At 54.1% G+C, this 19,825-nt stretch overlaps 1 protein-coding gene across 4 annotated transcripts in view; it reads right to left on the bottom strand.

Annotated features, from left to right (window-relative positions):
- Positions 1–19,825, bottom strand: part of LOC102691118 (mucin-6) — a 49,716-nt gene that overhangs the window by 20,964 nt on the left and 8,927 nt on the right. For 3 of the 4 annotated variants that reach the window (XM_069181771.1, XM_069181772.1, XM_069181773.1), the window contains 23 exons: positions 14,558–14,686; positions 12,292–12,351; positions 12,036–12,092; positions 11,784–11,867; positions 11,526–11,573; positions 10,424–10,483; positions 9,836–9,904; positions 8,807–9,035; positions 8,435–8,555; positions 8,250–8,340; positions 7,890–7,993; positions 6,831–7,041; positions 6,604–6,726; positions 6,269–6,389; positions 5,917–6,055; positions 4,858–4,962; positions 4,659–4,731; positions 4,439–4,576; positions 3,375–3,572; positions 2,541–2,635; positions 1,843–1,975; positions 1,043–1,286; positions 882–949 (listed from right to left, as the gene is read on the bottom strand). In XM_069181771.1, the coding sequence (XP_069037872.1) occupies positions 882–949; positions 1,043–1,286; positions 1,843–1,975; positions 2,541–2,635; positions 3,375–3,572; positions 4,439–4,576; positions 4,659–4,731; positions 4,858–4,962; positions 5,917–6,055; positions 6,269–6,389; positions 6,604–6,726; positions 6,831–7,041; positions 7,890–7,993; positions 8,250–8,340; positions 8,435–8,555; positions 8,807–9,035; positions 9,836–9,904; positions 10,424–10,483; positions 11,526–11,573; positions 11,784–11,867; positions 12,036–12,066 (2,485 nt within the window). In that variant the 5' untranslated portion in view covers positions 12,067–12,092; positions 12,292–12,351; positions 14,558–14,686. Of the gene's footprint in view, positions 1–881; positions 950–1,042; positions 1,287–1,842; positions 1,976–2,540; positions 2,636–3,374; positions 3,573–4,438; positions 4,577–4,658; positions 4,732–4,857; positions 4,963–5,916; positions 6,056–6,268; positions 6,390–6,603; positions 6,727–6,830; positions 7,042–7,889; positions 7,994–8,249; positions 8,341–8,434; positions 8,556–8,806; positions 9,036–9,835; positions 9,905–10,423; positions 10,484–11,525; positions 11,574–11,783; positions 11,868–12,035; positions 12,093–12,291; positions 12,352–12,632; positions 13,533–14,557; positions 14,687–19,825 lie in introns of those variants that run through there. The other variant, XM_069181770.1, reaches the window with a different exon arrangement.

Below are 19,825 nucleotides of genomic sequence, written 5' to 3' on the forward strand. Positions count from 1 at the left end.
ACCTACTCTAACTCTCCCAGGCCCTGGTCTCTCACTCTGAGCCCCAGCAGGCTGAGAGACACAGAGTGACCTGCCCTAACTCTCCCAGGCCCTGATCTCTCACTCTGAGCCCCAGCAGGGTGAGAGACACAGAATGACCAACTCTAACTCTCCCAGGCCCTGGTCTCTCACTCTGAGCCCGAGCAGGCTGAGAGACACAGAGTGACCTGCTCTACTCTCCCAGGCCCTGGTCACTCACTCTGAGCCCCAGCAGGCTGAGAGACACAGAGTGACCTACTCTAACTCTCCCAGGCCCTGGTCTCTCACTCTGAGCCCCAGCAGGCTGAGAGACACAGAGTGACCTGCTCTACTCTCCCAGGCCCTGGTCACTCTGAGCCCCAGCAGGCTGAGAGACACAGAGTGACCTACTCTAACTCTCCCAGGCCCTGGTCTCTCACTCTGAGCCCCAGCAGGCTGAGAGACACAGAGTGACCTGCCCTAACTCTCCCAGGCCCTGGTCTCTCACTCTGAGCCCCAGCAGGCTGAGAGACACAACATGGTGACCAGCTCTTAGACAGAGCTCTATTAGTCAGTTCTCATTGTTTCGCTGTTGATCTTGTTGACAAGCTCAGAATTACGAAGACGCTGCATCAATCAGTATTATCTTCTTACATTTGATAAAGGTGGTGTTGTAAAGTCATGACAATCACCCTCGAAGGTCAGGAAACTATCACATACAGAAATGCTTCTGAGAACTGAAGATAAGATGATTAGCTGTTTTGGCTGACTAAGACAATGTGTCAGCTCGCTGGTGTTTTTTCTGATAAAACAAATATTGAATCAAGCTGGTTTGCTGGGTCAGTACAATTTCAGATTTCTGATATTTTATTTCATATACAGACCTTGCTCTTCGCCTTGGGGAAGTAAGCCTCTGGAGCCCTCGCAGTCCAGCACCCCAGAGCTGCACAGGCTGCAAGACAGTGAGACAAGCAGGAGTTCGATCCGCGCGGCGGGAAGGGGCTCTCCGCCGGCCGCCGGAGCACCGCAACGCGCGCGCACTGACCAGGTCAGTCCGTCCAGCTGGACGGCGCTCCCCGCGGGGAAGTAGCGGTTGTCCTCGAAGCAGGGGCAGCTGGCCGGGGGCACGCAGGAGCCCAGCTGGTCCAGGTAGGTGCCCGGCGGGCAGCTGCAGCCCTCCAGCAGGACGGGGCTGGGGGAACAGGTCGCCCCCGGGCTCAGTGACCGGCAGGTGCGCCCGCACAAGGAGCCGTTCTGCATGAACTCCTGGTTCTGGGGGCAGGTCACCGCTGCGGAGAAGCACACGTTTCACTTAGAAACCTTGACTGCCGGGAATCTGCCGGGGTCCAGACACTCGGGGTGCGATCTGCGGGGAGAACTGCTGTCTCCTAGCCACTCTGGCCTTGGGTTTCGCTGTGAGGGCCACTCCTAGATTTACTGGCGCACAGAATCAGACACCATGACTCTGCGCTGTCGGACTCACTGACCAGCCTGACGTGGATCTTTGCCAGGCTGGGGGTCTCAGTGTGGCTGAGGATTGGGTTAGAGACCCTGGTGTTACTTCGGACCCTATGCTGTCATTTGAAGCTCATGTTGGGACTATCACAATCCTGCTCCCACCTGTGTGACATTGCTTCATCATTTTTCGACTACTGTAGCACCTTTCTTGGCTCCCAGTGAAACTCAGGCTGGGCTTTAAGCTGTATAAGACCCTGCATGAATAAAGCCAAGATCTTAGATCTGCTTCTCACTCTTCTGAAGATCAGAATCCACACAGTGGTCAATATGCACACGCACACACACACACACACACACACACACTGCCCCCTGATGCCCCTGGCTCACCGCAGTGCACAGTCTCATTCCACCAGTTCTTCAGGACCATGCCCTTCTCTGCACAGGCCCGGGAGTAGGATTGCAAGGCACCACACAGGTAGTCCTGAGTCTCCTCGTAGTTACAGACCTCATACAGGCACCTCTGCACAGGAGAGCACAGCAGGATGAGCTCAAGACTTACTGAGATCATACAGGCACCTCTGCACAAGAGAACACTGCAGGATGAGCTCATGACTTACTGAGATCATACAGGCACCTCTGCACAAGAGAACACAGCAGGATGAGCTCATGACTTACTGAGATCATACAGGCACCTCTGCACAGGAGAGCACAGCAGGATGAGCTCATGACTTACTGAGATCATACAGGCACCTCTGCACAAGAGAACACAGCAGGATGAGCTCATGACGTACAGAGATCATACTGCTCTGTTCACAGGAGAGCACAGCAGGATGAGCTCATGACGTACAGATACTAGATCATACTGGTCTGGCTGCTTCACCACCCTCCCAGCGCAGTTCATAACACTACACCCCAGTCAGTATTTAGAAAGAGTTCCACAAGAAACTGCTCCTGACTAGCAGGCTGTGGTGCAATGTGTGCTTGGACAGAGCGGACCGTGACGGACAGGAGTGACCGAGCTGGTCCCAAGCGTCTCGGGGAACAGGGCTTTGCGAGAGCCCAGGGAGAGAGGGGGTCCTCCTCACCTTGAAGTAGCTGAGGGGGTTCACCTCGCCGTGGCACTGCCCGAAGACACTGGACTTGTTCAGAAGAGCCCTGCAGTGGGTGCTGGCGTATTCAGCTGCAGCAATGCCAAGGGAAACATGAAACACCACCCACTCCTAATAGAACAGCTGAGCTGCTGGCTGTGACTAACAAACCGCAGCCCCATGAAATCCTTCTCTTTCTGCACACAGCTACTCACAAGCAATCAGAAACAAAGTTCCTAAAGCATCATGGATAGTTCTACTGTGTAGAGTCAGATTTACCCTGGTCATTATTTTAACAAACGCAGGGTATACCAAGACCCTGAGCTGCATCCAGGACTAACAGTCACACTTCTTGGCCAGGAGCCAGACGCTGGGGACAAATTCTAGCATTTACCTTTTTTCAAAGTGTATAAGAGAGTGACTAGCTGGCTTTGAGAAATGTCTTTTACCCAGCAACAGCATGAAAGACGAATTGCAAGCACATTATTTGACTTGCTGATATTAACGCTACAACCGCAGGATGTCTATCTCAGTTCACACCTTTTATTTATATACTTCCTCTTGTCTGTATACAAGGTAAAACTGCTTCTTAAGAAGAACGTGGTCAATTACAAATAAATGTTTGTAGAGAGAAAAACAACTCCTCATATGGAAACTTAGAATGAGCTTTCCTGTGTGAATCTGCTGTATAAATCTCATTGCATTTACCCTCGCGGTGGAGAGGTTACTCACAGATCTGCATGATTGTATCCTCCCCATGCGCATGAATAAAGGACTCTGCTTGACCACACCTAACCTGAGGGAGTTCCTAAGCTTTCCTCGCTCACTGACCCGCGGGCGCCGGTCTCTGCAGCAGGCTGCCGTCGTCGGCCTCGCTCCAGCGGCAGGGGTCCGGGTCCGTGTTCCGGGGGCTGGCGCACCGGCTGCGGAGCCTCCAGGAGTGGACGAAGCGCGAGGCGATGCCCTCCCGGATCCCCATGCTGTTCTTGAAGTCGTCCCGGGAGTTGTCATTGAAATTCCCGCAGAGCCCTGGGAACGCAGAGCGCGCGATGGGGCCTGGGGGGGGTCTGCGGTCTTCCGCAGGCCTGAAGAAGCCCCGCTCGCTTATTTTACGGTCTCGTTATCCCCACGTCACCCCCCGAACTCCCCCGTGCTCTCTCCTGCCTTTCTCACAGAAGCAAAGGTCCTCCCCATGACCTCTGACCCCCCGACCCCTAGCCTGGCGTCACCTCGCCTCGGTCGTCCGGCGCCTCTTTCGCGGGGTGGGAGAGCGACACCCCTCACAGCAGCACCCCAGCTAGAGGAAGAGGGTCTGTACCAAGCTCTGGAACTCTCTGCCCAAGGGTATCAGAGAGTCTCCTTCTCTAAACTCCTTCAGACCCTCTTCTTCAGAAAAGCCTTTACTTCACTGGTTCCACTCTTCACCCCTCTGCTTTTCCTAGTACCACCATCCACGGTCTGCTCTGTATTTTTTTTTTATGGGCAGAGTGGTGGCTCTGTGGCTCAGGATCTGCTCCTCTGGCTGGAAGGTTGCCGGTTCAAATCCTGCAGCCGGCAGAGGAATCCTACTCCACTGGGCCCCTGAGCAAGGCCCTTAACCCCAGCTGCTGCAGGGTTGCCGTATAAATGGCTGACCCTGCGCTCTGACCCCCAGCTTCTCTCCCTGTCTGTGTGTCTCATGGAGAGCAAGCTGGGGTCTGTGAGGAGACAAATTTCTAATGCTAGAAATTGTAAAGGATTAATAAAGTGATGTTATTATATTGTAATTGTGTAGTCTTCTTATTTATTGTTGTTGTCATCCTGTAAAGCGCTTTGAGAAGCCACCTTTAAAGGCGCTATATACAGTACAATCAAGTTTATTATTATCTTCCGCAGAGCCGGACCCTGACCCTGACCTTTCGTCAGCCCGAAGAGCTTCTTCTCCGCCCGCAGGTACACGCTGAGGACCGGCTGCAGCTGCAGCTGCAGGGTCAGCCAGGGCCACATGTCCACCTGCAGGAAGCTGGACGACTGGTTGAAAATGACGAAGTGCTCTGGGGGGGGAGGACAGAGCGGGTTGGGGCGGGCAGCCATGGTGACGCGCGGCGCCGCGGGAGGCGCGGTCGGGGGCTGTACCTGTTCGGAGGGGGAGGTGCTGGACTTTCTGATTCTCCACTTGAACTCCGTGCCGGTCGAGGCTGAAGGTGGCCTGCGGACACGCGGAAGGGAGCGCGCTGTCAGTTCGCTTTCGGAGACGCGAAATGCTTCGTTACCTCGTCATCTTCGCGGGGTGCGAGGCGGCCCGGTTCGGGGCAGGACCGCAGGGGTCCGGTACCTGCGTGGAGGCGAAGGAGACGGCCGACAGGCAGGACTGCCGCTCTCCGGCGCCGCACTTGTGGAAGTGTCCCATCACCATGCCGCCCCAGGGCAGGAGAGCGCTCTGAGGACACAGCAGCGCACGCACAGTGACACAGCGTACTGTACACTCACACTGCACAGGAGGCCAGGAGATCAGACACAACACTGCAAGCCAGAGCAGATAAGGCCTACAGTAAGATACAGGCGATGAAATAGCAAAGGAAAGGATATTGAATAAGAAGGAAGAGGGAAGCCAATCTATTCAGGATAAAAAAAATATACTGTAATAAAACACGTAATAGTAATAAATGGTCAGACGTACATCCCATCCATATTAAAATAATGAATGGCAACTGGATGTCCTGTAGACTTTTGATAACTTGCAGACAAATAAAAGATTTTCATTCTTAACCTTCCAGTTTGTATCCTAACCCTCTGGGCTGCGGCGCATGAGAGGAGAGAAACGCTGGGTGCCCGTTTCGAGACTGGGGGCAGAGTGGAGTGGGATGCTCTGGCCACTTGTGCCAGGCGGGGCTGACTTCAGTCACTGCGTCTCCAGGGCCAGACTGCGGGTGTCTTAGTCAGGGCGCAGGAGCGAGGCAGGAGGAGAGGAGCAGGAGGCAGGAGGAGCGAGGCAGGAGAGAAGCAAGAGGCAGGAGGCAGGAGGCGGGAGGAAAGGAGCAGGAGGAGGGAGGAGGGAAGCAGGAGGAGAGGAGCAGGAGGAAGGAGGAGAGGAGCAGGGAGGCAGGAGGAAAGGAGCAGGAGGCAGGAGGAGCGAGGCAGGAGTAGAGAGGAGCAGGGAGGCAGGAGGAGCGAGGCAGGAGGAGAGGAGCAGGGAGGCAGGAGGAGCGAGGCAGGAGGAGAGGAGCAAGGAGGCAGGAGGAGCGAGGCAGGAGGAGAGGAGCAAGAGGCAGGAGGCAGGAGGCAGGAGGAGAGGAGCAGGAGGAGGAAGGAGGGAGGCAGGAGGAGAGGAGCAGGAGGAAGGAGGAGAGGAGCAGGAGGCAGGAGGCAGGGGGGCGGGAGGCAGGTGTCTGACCTTGAGCAGCACGTAGGTGCAGGAGCCGTGGAAGCGGTACTTGTGCGAGTCGAAGCTGGTGACGTGGGAACCGCCCTCCACCGCGCAGGTGTGTGGGCAGAAGCGCTCCTTGCACTCCCAGCGGCTGTTGAGGCACACGCTGCGTGCACAGGGGACAGCAGAGCCTTTAATTCACCTGCAGGGCACGTCACATCGCCGCGCCACTGAGCTACACCCACAGCCTCAGCAGGGCCTGGCACAGACTGCGCAACGTCTCTGGACAGCGCTGGGTTCTGTGCCACGCTGCACGAGCTGATTCTAACAGTACTGAAAGGCTGTGCACGTTGCGGAAACAAGCTACAGGTCAACTCACCATGATTCACAGCGAGACTCCCTTCTCTGCCCCGCCTGGTACTTGTGCCCATTGTTGACACACGGGCACTCTTCCAACTGGACACACCTGCTCTTCTCAGAGATGTTGTCCAGGACCGTTCCTGCGGGTTTTAAAAAGACAGACGGACCCTGAGTGCATCACCGATCACTTCTTCCTCAATCCATGCAGAACTGCCTTCTTTCTGACCCCATCGCTGGAGCACTGTGGCTCACGCCCAGCCCCTGGCACTGGGCACGACTCGCCAGCAAAACTGCAAAACTGCTCCCCTCCTGCAGGGCTGCGCCCGAGCCGCCCGAGACCCCACAGCCACTCACCGTTGGGACAGAAGCAGCCGGGGTTGTAGACAGCGGGACACCTGAACCGGGGCCTGGAGCAGGTCTGCCTGCAGGGGGAGCCCGTCTCCAGGTACACCTGGTTCTCCGGGCAGTGTCCAACGGCTGAGACAGATCAAAGCTCGTCAGCCGTGAGCTCAGAGCCCCCAGCGTGAGCGTGCGCATGTGCGCTGTGTGCGCTGCGCGTGTGGCAGTGGGAGGTCACTCACTGCACAGGCTGGCCGTCCTCCAGCGGCTGACTGTCTCGGGCGCGATCCTGGCGCACACCCTGGCGTACTCGGTCAGCGTGCTGCAGCTGGACTGCACCTGCCCCTTCTCCGGCCCCAGACACAGGTCCTGCTGGCAGCGGATGACATAGAGCTCCTTGTCCACGGGGCAGTGCAGGGCCACTTTGTCCAGCAGCTCTTTACACAGGTAGGCCTGGGAGAGCAGACAGCGCAAGAGTCGGTCTGAGCAACCGCTCTCTCAGAGAGCTGTTGTCCATGCACAGGCCTGTGAGCCAACCTCCTCTCTCTCCTCTCAGAGCTCTGTGCACAGGCCTGTGAGCCAACCTCCTCTCTCTCCTCTCAGAGCTCTGTGCACAGGCCTGTCAGCCAACCTCCTCTCTCTCCTCTCAGAGCTCTGTGCACAGGCCTGTCAGCCAACCTCCTCTCTCTCCTCTCAGAGCTCTGTGCGCAGGCCTGTGAGCCACAGTCTTCTCTCTCCTCTCAGAGCTCTGTGCACAGGCCTGTCAGCCAACCTCCTCTCTCTCCTCTCAGAGCTCTGTGCACAGGCCTGTGAGCCACAGCCTTCTCTCTCTCCTCTCGGAGCTCTGTGCACAGGCCTGTCAGCCAACCTCCTCTCTCTCCTCTCAGAGCTCTGTGCACAGGCCTGTCAGCCAACCTCCTCTCTCTCCCCTCAGAGCTCTGTGCACAGGCCTGTGAGCCACAGCCTTCTCTCTCCTCTCAGTGCTCTGTGCACAGGCCTGTGAGCCACAGTCTTCTCTCTCTACCCACCCCGTGTTTTTCACGTGCAGCCCCGACTGAGTCTGGAGAGTGAGATCAGTGTATAAGGAAACCCCAGACACAGCAGGCATTCACCTCTCACCCTCACCCCTCACCCTCACCCTCACCCTCACCCTTCACCTCTGACCTCTGACCTCACCCCTCACTTCTCCTGTGGGCCCTGCAGCAGGCAGTGAGCTTCTAGAAGACCTCAGCCTGGGGTATTAATTTACACACGAGGCAGCAGCAGAGACAGAAACTTGAATTGCTTTCTTATTATCTTACATATTCAATACAGATGATCCCTGAGGAGCAGCTGGACTCCAGCGGCAGACAGGCTTCGTTCGGATCATCTTCCTGTTGCTCGTTGGCGAACTGGAATGGTATTACTATGACAACAAGCCAAGACACACAGAAGACACAGAAATTAAGGATGTTGTACAAGATGTCAACTTACGCAAACTCAGAAAGAGCTAAAGCCTCTACTTATTATAGGTTTGGAGTTCAAATCACAAAAAGTTTCCACTGGAAGAAGTTTAAATGTTAATTGCAGCTGAATAAAAACCTCCAAACATTTTAAACTAGAATACGTTTTCCATCATTTACACCTTTTTAAAGGGATCATTTGTAAAAGGCTGAACTTACAGTTCCCTTCAAACTCAGATTTCAAGGGATCACCATTGAAGTCTCCACACAGACCACATGTTCTGTTTTGAAAGTTTTCCCCAACTTCCACCTGAAAGGGGTGAAACGAAGCAGCTGAGATGTACTGCACGTGCAGCCACACAGGAGGAGGAGGCCAGGCTGCTGTGGTAAGCCCGCTGCCCTACCGTCAGATAGTCCTCACGATTCCACATCACAATGAGGTTGATCGGCTTCACTTCCAGGCGCACCAGAATCCCAAACGTCCGGATCAGGACCCCTTCTGAGAAGAAGGGAAGGGGAATGTTCCTGTGGGGGCGGACAGTCCGGGATCAGGAATCAGGAGACAGGAGACAGAAGAGAGTCCGGGGATAATGTGTCAGCACGTGGGACAGAGGGAGAAGGTGTCATTCTTCGGTTTAGGTTCCCAGAGTTCGTGGCAGTGAGTTAAGGTTCGAGCCCCCTCTGCTGCCATCGCTGGGCGGCCATCGATCATCCGGCAAGCCGGGGATTATGGGAAAACCACAGGAAAAGGGAAGAGGAACGAGTGTCAGGCTCACCTCCCATCAAGGGTGATGCCTTCCCTGTTGACCCGGACCGTGGAAGAGGGCAGCTCAATCACGATGCACTGGATGCTGCCCAGAGCATCTCTCCTCATCTGGACGTTGAAGGCGGGGGTCAGGGACCTGCAGTCGCTGGCGAGGATGTAGTTACAGGTGCCGGAGAAGTCGTACATGAAGTTGTCGAAGGTGTGGAAGTGGCCGAAGCCCCAGGTGCTGCACACTCCAACTTCACGCACAGGACAGAACAGAGCTCGATCACAGCACAGAAACATGCTGTCGCGGGTGGGAAGGGACGAGCCGTGGAGAGGCAGGAGAGCGATAAAGACCCTGTGCGTAGCGGTGGGATGGGGGTTAGCCCAGGCTCAGCTGTTCAGGAAATGCCATAGAGACCTAAGCCCTCAGGCCACAGACAGGAGCGACCTGGTGCTCGGCGGGTCTCAGGACATCCGAACCTCAATGCTGAGCACGGAGCAAAGCAGAAGCAGGAAGTAAAGAGGCTATACAACAAGACACACCAGAAAGACATGAATAATCACAGGGAACCAGGAACAGGACAGAAGCAGAGCGCCCTCTAGGTGTGCTGGGCGTGACACATACAGAATCTAACGCCCGTATTGTTTCATGGTCCTCTAGGTCTGCATGCCAGCAGCCCCCAGAAGGATGCTGAACTCTTTCCACGGGTCTTCACACAGGTCTCACTGCAGATCTAAAGGGGCTCAGGGAAGACCTGCTGGATTGGTGGTGCTGCACACTGGGGGGGGTGGAGGGGATCCCCATGAGTGGGGTGTCCAGAAAAGCGCTATATAAGTGTAAGCAATTATTATTATTATTATTATTATTTTTATTATTATTATTATTATTATTATTATTATTATTATTATTTCAACAAGAAACAAAAAGGGCAGCTTGCAAGTGTCTGTTCAAAGATCAACAGACCTCCTTCAGCTGAAAGGGAAGTTAGAGGAAGTAGCAGCTGCGTACAGCACAGGAGAACAAGCATGTCATGGACGAGGGGCGTGTCCTCACCTGTCGAGTCAGAATTGTTGAGCACCCTGGGGTCCAGATTCATCCAGTAGGGTCTTACAGAGAAGCGCCCTGGGGAGGCACAGGCACAGCTCAAAGGCTGCTTGTGTGTAAGGCACCTTAAACCACGAGTGGCTCCGGCCGGGATCTGCTGCATGGGGAGCTCTGAGCTCTCACGTCCTCCTCTGGCCAGTGGGCTCCTTGGGGGTGTCCGGGACGGCGAGGGGCCAGCTGGTCAGTGCTGGCCACCTCTAGGCTGCCCAGGGCCCGGGCCACTCTGATGTGGCTCCATCACCCTGGCGTCTCGGAACAGGAGCAGCCCTCAGGGAAAGCCCTCCCATCTATTGTGATCTATTATGATTCTCCCTGAGCCACTCCGCTGTCAGGACTGGACGTGTGTCTGGAGGGCTGTGGGTTCAGAATAAAGCTCCTAAGCTATACTGGGTGCCAATGTCAGTCCCTTCCGATAACATAAATCAGTAATAATTCATCACAGTAAAAGTACCACAGGAACAGATGCTCCAAGACCCTGTTCTTACTCTTCTGGAGTCATCAGATTTTGCATGCTTGCTTTGTAGAGGTTTGTCATACCTTTTGAGGGTAGCCCAGCAGCATAATACAATTCTTGGTCCAGAGTTTGGACATCCTGACCTACAATCAACAATAAAATCTTCCTTTAATGAAATGTAACAAGGAACAATAACTGGGATGTCATGGTATCTCTGGAAACCTGAGATAAAACATACAGTACATCTGCTGCTTCTCACTGTGTCCCTTCGTTTTAATGTGAGATTTCTATAAGCATCATGTACACAAGAATGTTTCAGAAACCTTTGTGACTTGTTTATGTGTGTGGGCTGGTGAATGGAAAGAAAAAATAGCAAAAAGTAAGTTGCAAAAAACATATTTTTACAAAGGAACAAGTAACAGGTTTATTCCATGCTGAAAAAAAGAAGAAAGAGAACACAACGTTTCGGCCGTGGAGCCACACCTGAAGAAGGCTCCACGGCTGAAACGTTGTGTTTTCTCTCTTCTTTAACAACCTGTTACTTGTTCCTTTGTAGCCTACGCATGCTGACGCAGCTCCCCACCTGAACTACTGTATTTTTACAATGACAAGCACATTAATGATGATTTTGTGCTTACAATGATCAGATTTCATACACATATGTTCTGGTCCTGTGTTTTAATTTTTCACCTGTTACATACTTCCCAACAGTCTCCATGCCCTTCATGGTTTTAGCTTAAGTCTCACATTTAAGTAAAACATCTTCAATGAGAAGGAACACCAACTGACTTCCATGCCAATGAATAGAAATAAAAGCACTCTGGCTCACTGGCAGGTGAGGACCCAGGGAATGACACTGGTCTCCACTGAGCAGAAGCCGAAGCCTTCAGAGAAACACCCTGCCTAACCGACCACAGGCAGCAGCTCCCTGCTTGGTCCAGCCCAGAGACGCTCCTGGGCCGCTGGACGGCCAGATCGTCAGATGGCACGTCGCCTGTCCTGTCCCCAGAGCAGACCGTGCCTCATGACAGTTTACAGCGGGAAATTTCGCACGTCTCATCGTTTTGAAACATTTCTACCACATTGCCTGGCGGCCTCATACTGCTAGGCCACAGTTCTCCGGCCTGCACCCTGCAGGAGTCTCCAGGTCCCTCCTCCCCACCCAGGCGCCTCAGCTGCACTCACCTGCTGGCCCCAGCATGGCTTCTCCTGTCGCAGTGTCGTTGGCAGCTACTGTAGGTGAGAGACAGCACAGACAGGAGGGCACCGAGTCAGTGCAGCTGGTGACGCGTACAAGCGACTGCGACAGTGTCTGAACAGAGCTGGATGGGTGTCAGCTACTACTCGGTGATAATTACCAGGGAGTAAAGCCACGAGAAACCACTGGACATGCGAATAGGATTGACACAGCTGTCTCCTGGCCTGGCAGTGCCACACACTTACACTGAGGTGCGGTGCTATTCTGGGGGTCCACTTGCTCCTGGCCATCATTCAGACCTCTCCACCGGGCCAGCGCCGAGGTCAAAACTGCACAGTGAAAAGCAAAGGAAAGCAAAATGAGCACACGCACAAGCAGATGAGTACACCACGAAGGCACGGAGGAGAGACTGGGATCCCCCCAGCTGCAGGTGGCGGTAGCGCAGGCGAGCTCAGAGCGGACCCGCTGTCCGACAGGGAGGATGGGGGCTCACTCACGCTTGGCCACAGCTCCCTTCAGATCAGCCATCAGGACTGCGGGCTTCAGGTCGGGCCCTGGAGGACAACAATAATGAAGAAGACACCGGCTAAAACGATCTGTGCCATATGCCTCACATTGTTGGTAACAATAATCATAACAACAACAATAATAACAATAATAATAACAATAATAATAACAATAATGTCACTGTTAACAGTTACAGGGAAGCCAGCTATCAAACCCATGTCTTTAAGTTCATGTGGGGATAATCACAGTTTGTCGGAAGGTTCTCCTCTATTGCCTGGTCCAGGGCTTCGTCTTCGGGGTTCGCTCCTGGGGAGACAGTGCACACATTAACGGGGTGCCTCGTTATTCAGGACACTTCAAGGCCAAGACCTCTCGTCCCTGTCCCTCCCTCCGCAAGCCCGAGAAATGAACGCTCTCTTTCGATTTCAGCATTGCGACGAGTTTCAGACAATGCCGAGCAGCGAGTTCCCAGGGTGCCTCCTCACGGCCCCCTGTCTAAATACCTCCGCCCTGCTCCCTGTGCCTCAGCTGCTCCGGGAAGTGGAAGCCTGAGGTTGGAGTATCTGCTCCCCTGTGTGGAAACCTACCCGCGCAGTGTAGAGCGCCGCAGCAGAGCAGCAGCCAGAGCAGCCCAGACATGCTCCCGCGCGCCTCCAGTCAGCTGAGGGCGGCTGGAGCCCGGCCTGCCCCTTCTTATATAGCCAACGGCCCCCTCTCTGCACTCACACAGCGGCCTCCCCCGCACAGCTCAGCCTGGGAAAGAGGAACGGCCGGGAAACAAACAGGATCTCTGAGAGGGGAGATCCCTCCACAGGGCTGCGGAGGTCGGCGGGAGGGGCGATGATAGATCTCGTGCTCGCGGAGCGGAGAGGACAGCTGTCTGCAGCCCCATTGTTTGCTGCCCGAGCCGATCCTGGGAGCCTGGTGTCAGGCTGCCCTGCTCTCGCTGCAGCGGAGGCAGGCAGTTCTGGTTTGCCCGGTCGAGCCCCAAACTGGCTGGGAGAGCAGCGTCCACACACCTCGCTGCTGCCCCGCTCCGACAGCTCTGCGGGAGAGCGGAGGGCGGCAGGGCCCGGGCAGTGTCTCTGCGGTGTCAGGACCAGCAGCAGCGTGTGTAGGGGTGCTCTTCCCAGACCCGGGGCGAGAGCGTGACACCTGGACCTCGGGGCACGGTGCCGTGGGTACAGACGTACAGACCGGGGCGAGAGCGTGACACCTGGACCCCGGGGCACGGTGCCGTGGGTACAGACGTACAGACCGGGGCGAGAGCGTGACACCTGGACCCCGGGGCACGGTGCCGTGGGTACAGACGTACAGACCGGGGCGAGAGCGTGACACCTGGACCTCGGGGCACGGTGCCGTGGGTACAGACGTACAGACCGGGGCGAGAGCGTGACACCTGGACCTCGGGGCACGGTGCCGTGGGTACAGACGTACAGACCGGGGCGAGAGCGTGACACCTGGACCTCGGGGCACGGTGCCGTGGGTACAGACGTGCAGCCCCGGGCGAGAGCGTGACACCTGGACCTCGGGGCACGGTGCCGTGGGTACAGACGTACAGACCGGGGCGAGAGCGTGACACCTGGACCTCGGGGCACGGTGCCGTGGGTACAGACGTACAGACCGGGGCGAGAGCGTGACACCTGGACCCCGGGGCACGGTGCCGTGGGTACAGACGTACAGACCGGGGCGAGAGCGTGACACCTGGACCCCGGGGCACGGTGCCGTGGGTACAGACGCACAGACCGGGGCGAGAGCGTGACACCTGGACCTCGGGGCACGGTGCCGTGGGTACAGACGTACAGACCGGGGCGAGAGCGTGACGCCTGGACCTCGGGGCACGGTGCCGTGGGTACAGACGTACAGACCGGGGCGAGAGCGTGACGCCTGGACCCCGGGGCACGGTGCCGTGGGTACAGACGTACAGACCGGGGCGAGAGCGTGACGCCTGGACCCGGGGGCACGGTGCCGTGGGTACAGACGGCGGGCCTGAACGCAGCTGCCTGCAGAGTCAAGCTCCGGCGGGTCCTGCGCTGCAGTAGCGATGTTCTGCCAGCAGGGGGCTGTCCCGCATGCTTGCTCTGGAAGCAGGTTGACCCTTTCCTGCAGCCCGAACCAGCCTGGGGCTCAGAATGGCCGGAGGCACTGGCACTGTTTCCAAATGGCAGCTTCATGAACACATTTCTTCCACTGCTTACAAGGTCTAGCACAGAAAGGGCTTATTTTCAGTTTTATTAAAACTGAATGTGCACAAGACTGTGTCCTGCTCCTCTGATGAAGCGCGCCAGGTCTGCCCCACAGAACAGACACAGCGTGCGCTGTTGGACCTTCACCTATTGAGCTTCACCTATTGAGCTCAATAAAACTGAATCTGCACAAGACTGTGTCCTGCTCCTCTGATGAAGAATTTCCTACAACCCAGACAAACAGAGAGGCAGTGCATTCCTGCAGCTACTCAGAAGAGCTTTGTGATCTGAGCTGTGCTCTGCTGTGTCTTGTTTTTCTGAGGTACCTGTGCCCCACAGGCCTGCCACCCCAGGTCACCCCAGGTCACCCCAGGTCAGCCTGTGTCCGAGGTGGGCTGCTGTAGTCCTGTCCAGTGTCCGGTCTCACGACTCTCTCAGGTTTTCTTCTGCGATCCCTGGTTCAGTACAGATTAAAAAAAACAACATTAAGCCAGGTTCATGTTAATTTATTTCAAAATCTAATTTTTATTGAAAATAGCCATTTCCGTGTGCTGGATCAGCCTGGTCTTCTTTGCTGTAAAAAAGCAGGGCCCTGCGCATGCTGCCACCTAGTGGAGAAAATACAAAGTGCCCCAGAGAGTCCTGAGGCTGCGATCCTCAGTCTGTGAACCAGGAATCTGTCAGATTGGCAGTCTGATTATATAAATGTGCTAAGATTTCATATTTATGTGTCTCCTGGGGCGAGGCGCGGGAGTGCTGGATCACCCCATCTCACCGCTGCTGTGTCTGAGGGGACCCCGGTCAGTCCCTTGGGTTTTGTGCCTTTAATAGCTGGGTGACCCCCTCTCTCATTCAAGACCCACACTGTTAACATAATAGCTACCAGAAATGTACAATCATTATTAGAGCACCACAGTTCAGGTACTGACAAGCATTGTCAGAGCACTGGGGTGGAAGTGGCCGTTTCAGGGTCCCTGGCAGACAGTCACTGCAATGGTGCAATGCTGCATTTCGCAAGTCACAGATGAGTTTCAGCAACATTCAGTCTCTCACCTGAGCTCTAGGAGCTGCTTCTACACCTCACAGGAACTCAAATCCTGTTCCCTGAGCTCGCTCCTTAAAAAGACATTAATTTCACGTGCAGTATGGAATAGATTATACATTAATAGAACAATAAATAATGAACACGATTAATCTTGAGAAATACACAAGAAACAGTGATTAGAGGTCTTTCTTTTCCGAAATACCATCAGTGCAGACAATTGATGCTCTCTCGTGCAGTGTGTACTCAGGCAGGGCCTCCACTGAGCTCTGTTTTCTTTAGATTTCAAAGGATCGCCCCCCAAACCTGCAGCCTGTGCAGGTCACTGGATAACAGGGTGGGACTGAGGTTTAGTCAGAACAAGGCCCTACATTTACATAGCTCTTTCATCCCCCAAGTTAGCTTTTGTAACTTGTGGGTTTATTGAATTAATATTAGTAGTGAAAGGGGTATATTAAATCAGGGGTGATCCTGGGCACTGTACCTGTAGATTGGTACAGTGAGTCTCTTTAAAGCTCCATCACCTGAGCTGGGAAAAGCTGTTAGTCTGGTCCAATTAAGCCAGCGATGAGCTGGATGTCTGTTAAGGGCCCAGCTAGACTGAAAACAGTGGCCGTCCAGGACTAGGACTGGGGACTCCTGATGTCAATGACCGAATATTGCTTAATAAACCTCAATCAACACTCCAGTTACAGTAACGACACGATAAGATAGATAGTTTCACTTCAAATCACCCAGGATGGAGGGATGGGTCCTTGTGCAGTGACATTAGTCATTAGGAGTCCAGCCTAGCAATTCAGCCTGGAGGAAACCTCCTTTCACCAACAAAAATCCAGCTGTAAACTGAGCGCTGGAATAAGGTGACTCCTTGAAGCGCCCTGTTGCTGGCAGCTGTCCTGCCTAATGACACTGCAGCTTGTCCAAAAGGGCTGTGGGTTCTGGGGACGGCTCACCTGAGTTCAGCAGATTGCTTTCATACGGTATGTCTGGCTGCTGAGGGATAAGGCAGCATCAGCTCATAGCCATCTTCTGCCTGCAGCCCCAGTCTCCCACCCTGCTCCTTCCAGGCCTCAGCTCCTGCAGGCAGTTATGGCCCTTTAGCCACTAAACCCTGGAGGTCCGGGACTCTGTAGGAGACGAGCTGCAGGCTCTGAGCCTGGAGGACCGGGACTCTGTAGGAGACGAGCTGCAGGCTCTGACCCCTGGAGGACCGGGACTCTGTAGGAGACGAGCTGCAGGCTCTGACCCCTGGAGGACCGGGACTCTGTAGGAGACGAGCTGCAGGCTCTGACCCCTGGAGGACCGGGACTCTGTAGGAGACGAGCTGCAGGCTCTGACCCCTGGAGGACCGGGACTCTGTAGGAGACGAGCTGCAGGCTCTGACCCCTGGAGGTCCGGGACTCTGTAGGAGACGAGCTGCAGGCTCTGAGCCTGGAGGACCGGGACTCTGTAGGAGACGAGCTGCAGGCTCTGAGCCTGGAGGACCGGGACTCTGTAGGAGAAGAGCTGCAGGCTCTAATCCACATGTTTCTCATGTGCCTCCGACTGGGGGCTCCTGTTATCAAACAGCACATGTGTTCGATTTTGCACATGCATGCCAACTGAAAATAAAATAATTGCGATTCTCCTACTAAAAGAAAACTTCAAAAGTAATAAAACTGAGCATCCAGTGTCCAATAGTCTCACTGATGACCAGTCCACTGACAGTGGAGCACAGTGAGCCCTGGTTCGCTCTGGGGTTTCCCTGGACCCTCTGGGGTTCCACTGTGCAGAGGCTCCTGATCTTTGCCATGCCCAATGGGAGACCCTAGTGCCCTTCAGCAACTTGGAACATCCTTCAGAAAAGAACACATTCTGTAACAGGACCAGTAAAGGGAAAATATTTCATTTAATCCTCAATGATGCATCTTATCTCGCTAACATGCTCTGTAAATTTCAAAAGGACTGCCATAACTGAAACTACCCAACAGACCATCAGGCATTCATTATTGTCTGCCCCCTGTATGGAAACGCCAAGGGAATAGAAAGTAACCTGCCTTTGAAGACTGAAATAAAGACAGTTTAGCTGTGTGTAAATGCAGAGCATCAAGGACTGATGAAGCAGGTTGCCTAATCGTATCTTTTGCAAGAAGAGCCAAGAGGCTGATGCTCAATGAACATCAGGGCAATAAAAGGAATTCAAAAGCATCTGTGAAGTGACAGACTGCAAGGTGGACTCCCAGACTGTACAGATATGACTCTTTATCTAAAACAAATTCTCAGTTTAAAATCCCGGGGCGGAGTGGTGGCTCTGCAGCCGGCAGAGGAATCCTACTCCGTTAGGCTCCTGAGCAAGGCCCTGAACCCCAACTGCTCCAGGGGCGCCGTACAATGGCTGAACCTGTGCTCTGACCCCAGGCTCTCTCCCTGTCTGTGTGTCTCCTGGAGAGCAAGCTGGGATATGCGAAAAGATAATTCCTAATGCAAGAAATTGTAAAGGGTTAATAAAGTGATGTTATTATTATTAAAATCCATTCATTTTACTGCATACACTGCACACACACACACAAATGTATACGTGCAGTTTAGCAATGTATTTCATGAGAAATAAAGCCTAATTCTCTGAAAAGGGTACAAGACAATGATGGGATTTCAGAAGGGCATCACGAGACGATCCTCAAGCAAGGCAGGACAGAATCTCTAAACCAAGGGGCGTACTGACTCGACTCTGAGGCAGCCAGACTCACTGCTGTTTCACCGAAAACAGCAGGTGGATAAATTATGCCAAGACAGAAAAAGAAAGCACAGTGGATGGGCTTTAGAGAATTATAGACCCTTATGCTCCCGGCATCAACTGCAATCATTTTAGTAATTGGAGAGCTCACAGTAGCTGTGTGTTTGACTTTAGTGGGCTGACCATGTGCTGGAATGCATCAAGGAACTACCTGGAAAAGGTAAACACTGATAAGACTTTCTTCATAAAGGAGAGAGGGATCGGGAATGGTAAAGCAAACCAAAAGTAACCCAAAGAAAGGCCGTTCTCAAATTAGAGAGAAAAGACTAAAAATGCGACACATCCCTGATGTCCCGAGCTCAGGATGAGCCCCTGTCTCTGGACAGTGTCAGGCCCGTCCCGGGCTGGGGAGAGGACAGTCTGCCCACGCTGCTGGACTGGGTGCCACAGAGCTTTCAAGGCAGCATAACAGAGCGAGCAGCTCCAGGACCAGGAGGTGCTCACGCAGGCCGCAGTGAGATAGAGCCCACACCAGCCTGCCTGGCGCTCGGGTGCCTGTGCCAGCAGCAGGCCATGCTCGGATCGGGGGGAAGGGAACAGAAGGGCCTTTCCAAGCAGATTCCCAGACTCTCCTCCAGACCAGCCCCCTCCCACCACTGCACTCCGGTCAACACTTGTGCGAAAAGTTCTTGCAATCGCAATGCTCTCTGCCCCAGCCAGAACAGGCTGAACTGCTCATTAATATCCCATGGCTGACAGGTTCAAATACAGGACCACGCCAAGCTACTGCCTGTCTCATGTTAAAGAGGCTCCTCCAGAGTGTCAGACGAAGGGTCTCCTTCACAACCTCCTTGCTGAGGTTACCCCAGCAGCCTGTCTACCCCTCACTGAGCAGAGCAGCTGCATCCTCCTCCTCCTCACTGCTCAACCAGGGCACAGGGCTCGTTCCCGTTCCCCAGCGTGGACACGTCACACGGCTGATCGGTCTGTGGCTGTATTTCACCAGCAGTGACTGCTGGCCCCTTGTATCTGGCCCCTTGCAAGACAATGTAAGTGTCATGCTTAGCTGTCTGCTGTCTGTGGGTAAGCGCATGCCAACGCTTTTCAGAATGGGAACAGGTTATTGCATCCCATTGCACACAAGCTGGAGAGCAGACCTATGTGCTGGTATCTGCTCTGCAATTAATTATTACTTCAGCACAGTGTGAAGCAGAGGATAATCCAAACCACAGCTCACCACAGTTTACACACACGGACGGGGTTCAGGATGTCGATTGCCTGGGTGGGTTAATGATAAACTGCAGGAGCCGCAGGAGCAGCAGCTGGGAAGCTGAACTGGGTGGTGTGCTGCTGCTGTTTGACGGAACCATCTAATGCAAACACCACAGCTTACGCAAAAAAAGCTTTGACTCGCTGTGCCTCCCTGTATCCTTATTGCAGTTCTCGGCTGTGACTGACGCCACTGACATTCCATTGCATCTGCAGGAACTTTAAAAGATCCATCTGGGCTCCTGGCAGGCTCTCGGTACAGAGCCTGTCTCTGGGGACCCCCTTCCTATCACTGGACCCTCTGTGTCTGGTCTCACTGCAACGATCCTCCAGGTTCATTCTCCAGCTCACATTTCTAATGTTGGCAAATTCAGTCTCCCAGTTAACCCAAAGCTACAAAGGTCACACATGTCAAATTAATACAGATAAAAATCTTGCTAATAGCTCCTTAAAAAGCTCCTTTTTTGGAGCCTGTCAACAATAGAAATTTGTTGCAGCCCGCAGTTATATCCACAAGCATCTGTCACAAAACACCACCGAAAATCTAACGTCCAAATTGTATTGTCTAGT

Source organism: Lepisosteus oculatus, chromosome 21, assembly GCF_040954835.1.
Source record: "Lepisosteus oculatus isolate fLepOcu1 chromosome 21, fLepOcu1.hap2, whole genome shotgun sequence".
Lineage (NCBI taxonomy): Eukaryota > Metazoa > Chordata > Actinopteri > Semionotiformes > Lepisosteidae > Lepisosteus > Lepisosteus oculatus.